We start from the raw sequence: 3,725 nt of genomic DNA, 5'->3' as shown, positions 1-3,725 counted from the left end.
CTAGATTCTGAATGGTATCAGAAATCCTGGATTGTAAATAATTGTTTGGAAACAGTAATGGTCTTTTTTTAAAAAAAATTTCAACCCCCTTTTTGCCTTCCTTTCTTCAGTACAAGAATGATACTTGACACAGGGTCTTGTTTAGAACTTCTGTTTTCAAAGTAAACAGGTTTTACTACATGTTCTCTTTGAAGGGATTTGCACAGCAATTTGTGATTACATGCCCTTTTCTTTGCCTTTACTTTCTGCAGTGCTGATTCCTTCTGCTAAAGATGGCTCAGAAATGGGCAGTTCTGGCTGTGCTCCTTTTCTTGCCAATCAATCTGGTTAAAGGGACAGGTAAGTGAGAAAAATCCAAAACTACATGCAGCACTGTTTAGTTGTCTGTATTTCCATTTTGCCAGTACATTGAAACTTCATAGTTCACCAGAGCAAATATTGCCTATTGCTTAATATGAATGCAAAGAGTGATGTCACCTCAGCTGGCAAAAAAGCCATGTACCTTGCTGAGTGGCACAGGATGATGTACCTGATAGGAGTTGAACAGAGATCAACCAAAGATGCATCTTCCTGTTCAACTGGGAAAATATCAGGAGAGCTATGATTTCTGGTAGAAAAGGCATCTACATATGCCCCTTACTAAACTGCTGCACCAAATGATCTTGGGTTTTAACTGTATCACAGGTATATGCTCCACAGCTATCCCCAGTTTTACTTCTCCTTTCAGCAAGGTGCCTAATTCAGTAATACAATAATTCTTTCAGAATGTAATTTTCTTTCCCTTAAGAGTGAATCTTGCCCTCCCCATCAGTTTTTCAAAGCCCATATGAGAGTGATAGAAATTTGTTGTCTAAAAAAAGATGCAGGACTTGCAGCTCATCAGCATGTATCACATACTGGCAGTGTCCACAGTAGAAAGGCACCATCTCCACTGCATTTCCAGACTTCAGGAAGCTGGACCTGGAAGCTGAATGCTAATATGTGCCTGTACAGAGCAATGTGCCCCAAGGCTGCCAGTACAGTAAGGAAGTAGAAATTTTAAGTGTGGTGAAGCCAAGGGTTTCCTGTGCTTTGATGATGGGTGTAGTATCCTTTTTATGTCTTTTTTTTTTTTCTTCTTATGTAGCTTACAACATGGTGAGTGTGGAAGCTGGTCAGGAGGCTGTTTTGAGTTGCCCACACATCTCCAAGGCATCTTTGGTGATGGTGTCATGGAAGATGAAATGCAGCATTTGCTGCTTGTTGGCCTATAGAATTGATTACAATGAGACTTGGAAGCTAAACTGCAGTGAGAGGATGATGTGGAAATACTCACCTGACAGAGATCCTGCGCTTCGTATTTACCCTGTGAACCTTGATGATGAGGGAAATTACACCTGTGAAATTGCCAACACTGAAGGGAATTTTCATTTTTTGTCTTCTCTGACTGTGGTAGGTAAGATTGCATCACTAAAATATAAATTAAATAAGTCTATTTTCTACATAGGCAGGAAAAAAAGAATATTAGGAAACGGTTTAGGTCTTATGCAAGCCTTTCCCTGTTTTGTCAATTGCAGAATATGAGTCATTGGATTTCAAGCAGAACAGTGTTTTTCTGATTCCTCTTCTATTTCCCTGCTATACCATTTTTTATTCTACTTGTCCAGTCTCCTAAATATTTTATTTGGAGCTTCACCAAGCTGCATTTTCTTCAGTATGTACACTGCTCTACTTCTAAATCTTGATTTAATCCACTGCTCTCCATCATCCCATCTCCTATTAGTCACCTTTTGGAAAACAGGAGGAAGCAGTGTTTTAGATGCAGCTAGCTAGTTTTCAAGGTATCCAACTCAGACTTTTTAATGTATTTTTCCCCTAAAAATTGTTGGTGCTAATATCCCAAATTATTTAAAAATCTCGTGAATTGGTCGTGCAAACTAAAAATACCACCTATTTTTCAGTTCCTCATTTGGTGGTTTTATACTGAAATAATGGTTGTGGGTTTTATTTCTTCTGTAGTCCCTCCTACAGTGACTCTGACCCACAATAAGAGCAGGGTGGCTGTTTGTCAAGCATCTGCAGGAAAGCCAGCTGCTGACATCTCCTGGATCCCTGCAAGTAATCACAGCACTGAGGAAGAAGTCCATCACCCCAATGGAACAGTGACCAGAGTGAGCTACACAGACTGGGTTAACAACACACTTCCCACTGTCACCTGCCTGGTTACCCACCCAGCCACAAACCAGACTCTGTCCATAGACCTGACAAGTAAATAACATCAGAATTGCTATTCATCATGCTCTTGGGCTTCTTTCTGCTGTTCTGTGCAGCTACTCCCACCGGATGCCAGGGCTCTGCGGATTGGTAGTGGGGTTATAAGCTGAAGACCTAGTGCATGTTGATAGAGAGTAATTTTGCCCAGCTTCCCACAGTGGTGATGGTCTGGAGAAAAATTCATTGGAGAATGTCTGTCTGTGACTTTCAAGTGTTCTTTCAGAGAGTCAGTGGTAGTGAAAGGTAAAATTCATCTTCTCAGCTGGCTGTGCTGGACCTGTTAGAAGTCTATTGCAGTAGGATTTGTTAAGAACAGCTAAATAAATGCTCATATCACCAAAATATCTCAGCAGAGGCATGAAGGACAGAAGTCAGCATAGACCAGTCATTAATAACAGCATTTTGCAGGGATGGTTGGTCAGTTCTGCTGTTGCAGGGCTAATAATATTTGAAGAAAAGGACTGTGAAGGCAGATGAGCTGAAAATGAAAGTGTTTGTACACACAAATAATTGGGTGTGTGAGACACCTTCCTGTTGCTGGTTGGGATCCAGACATTTCATCTGTTGGTCTCTGCTCATTTGAGCTGTGGAGGCAGAGAATTAGCTTTTTCCTCTGATTAAGGCAGGTAGTAACATCACACAGTTGGTAGACATCTGGTTCTGTAACTAGCTCTCTTTTCTAATCTCTCAGACACTTCCCCCAGGCTTCCCTATCTCCTCATAACAGGATGTGCAAGTGTCGCTGCTGTTGGTGCTGTGACTTTATGCTTGACTTTCAGGTGCAGAGGTAAGTAAATTGATGAACTTGAAATGTATTACAATTCTGTTGCTGAATATCTGCAGGTACAAGGATATGTACTTTATTGCTGAGAATGGGGTGGGAGGCAAAGGTTGAGGAAAATGTCCATATATGATGTATTGTCCATTTGGAAAGTCCTAATAAAAGGCAGAACTGTTTTGGAAGAGCCATAGGTATTATGATATTAATGCATTACATATATGACAGAGTGTCATCCAGGATGAAAAGGGTTATTTTTGAGAGTAGGGTAAGTTTTGAGTTTTATGAATTATTGTGATCATTCTGCATTTACCAGCATAAAATTCTATACATAAGCATGACAGTTCACAAACTAGTCTAAGGACTAGACACAAACCAGCTCCCTGTTTCCATCAGCAATTAAAAGTTTTCTCTTGAGCGAGCTTAAGAATAGGCAAATGTACATAATTCAACGTCTTTCAGATTACTCCCCTGCATCAGGCATATTACATAGCTGATGTATTTCATGAAATAGGTCTGAACAAATGGGGTGAAAGAGGGTTGGCAAGAGGGGACAGTGAGTGGAGGTGTGCATTAGAAGAGCAAAGAAGACAGAGGGAGGTAAGCAGAGACAGGAGAAGAAAACAGAGGAGCAGTTATCGTTGGTGGTGGCAGCACTGACCAGTGCAGGTGGGGGGAGGAGAAAACATGCTCA

At 40.9% G+C, this 3,725-nt stretch overlaps 1 protein-coding gene across 1 annotated transcript; it reads left to right on the top strand.

Annotated features, from left to right (window-relative positions):
- Positions 1-272: 272 nt before the first annotated feature.
- LOC103809614 (cell surface glycoprotein CD200 receptor 2-like) lies at positions 273-3,040 on the top strand (the record flags this gene model as incomplete). Its single annotated transcript, XM_009082470.1, has 4 exons — positions 273-339; positions 1,127-1,435; positions 1,999-2,247; positions 2,945-3,040. Coding segments are annotated over exons 1-4 (721 nt in total), but the record flags the coding sequence as incomplete, so codon positions are not given.
- Between the last annotated feature and the right edge of the window lie 685 nt (positions 3,041-3,725).

Source organism: Acanthisitta chloris, unplaced genomic scaffold (genome assembly GCF_000695815.1).
Source record: "Acanthisitta chloris isolate BGI_N310 unplaced genomic scaffold, ASM69581v1 scaffold10299, whole genome shotgun sequence".
Classification (NCBI taxonomy): domain Eukaryota; kingdom Metazoa; phylum Chordata; class Aves; order Passeriformes; family Acanthisittidae; genus Acanthisitta; species Acanthisitta chloris.
This window is presented reverse-complemented; position numbering and strand designations above follow the sequence as displayed.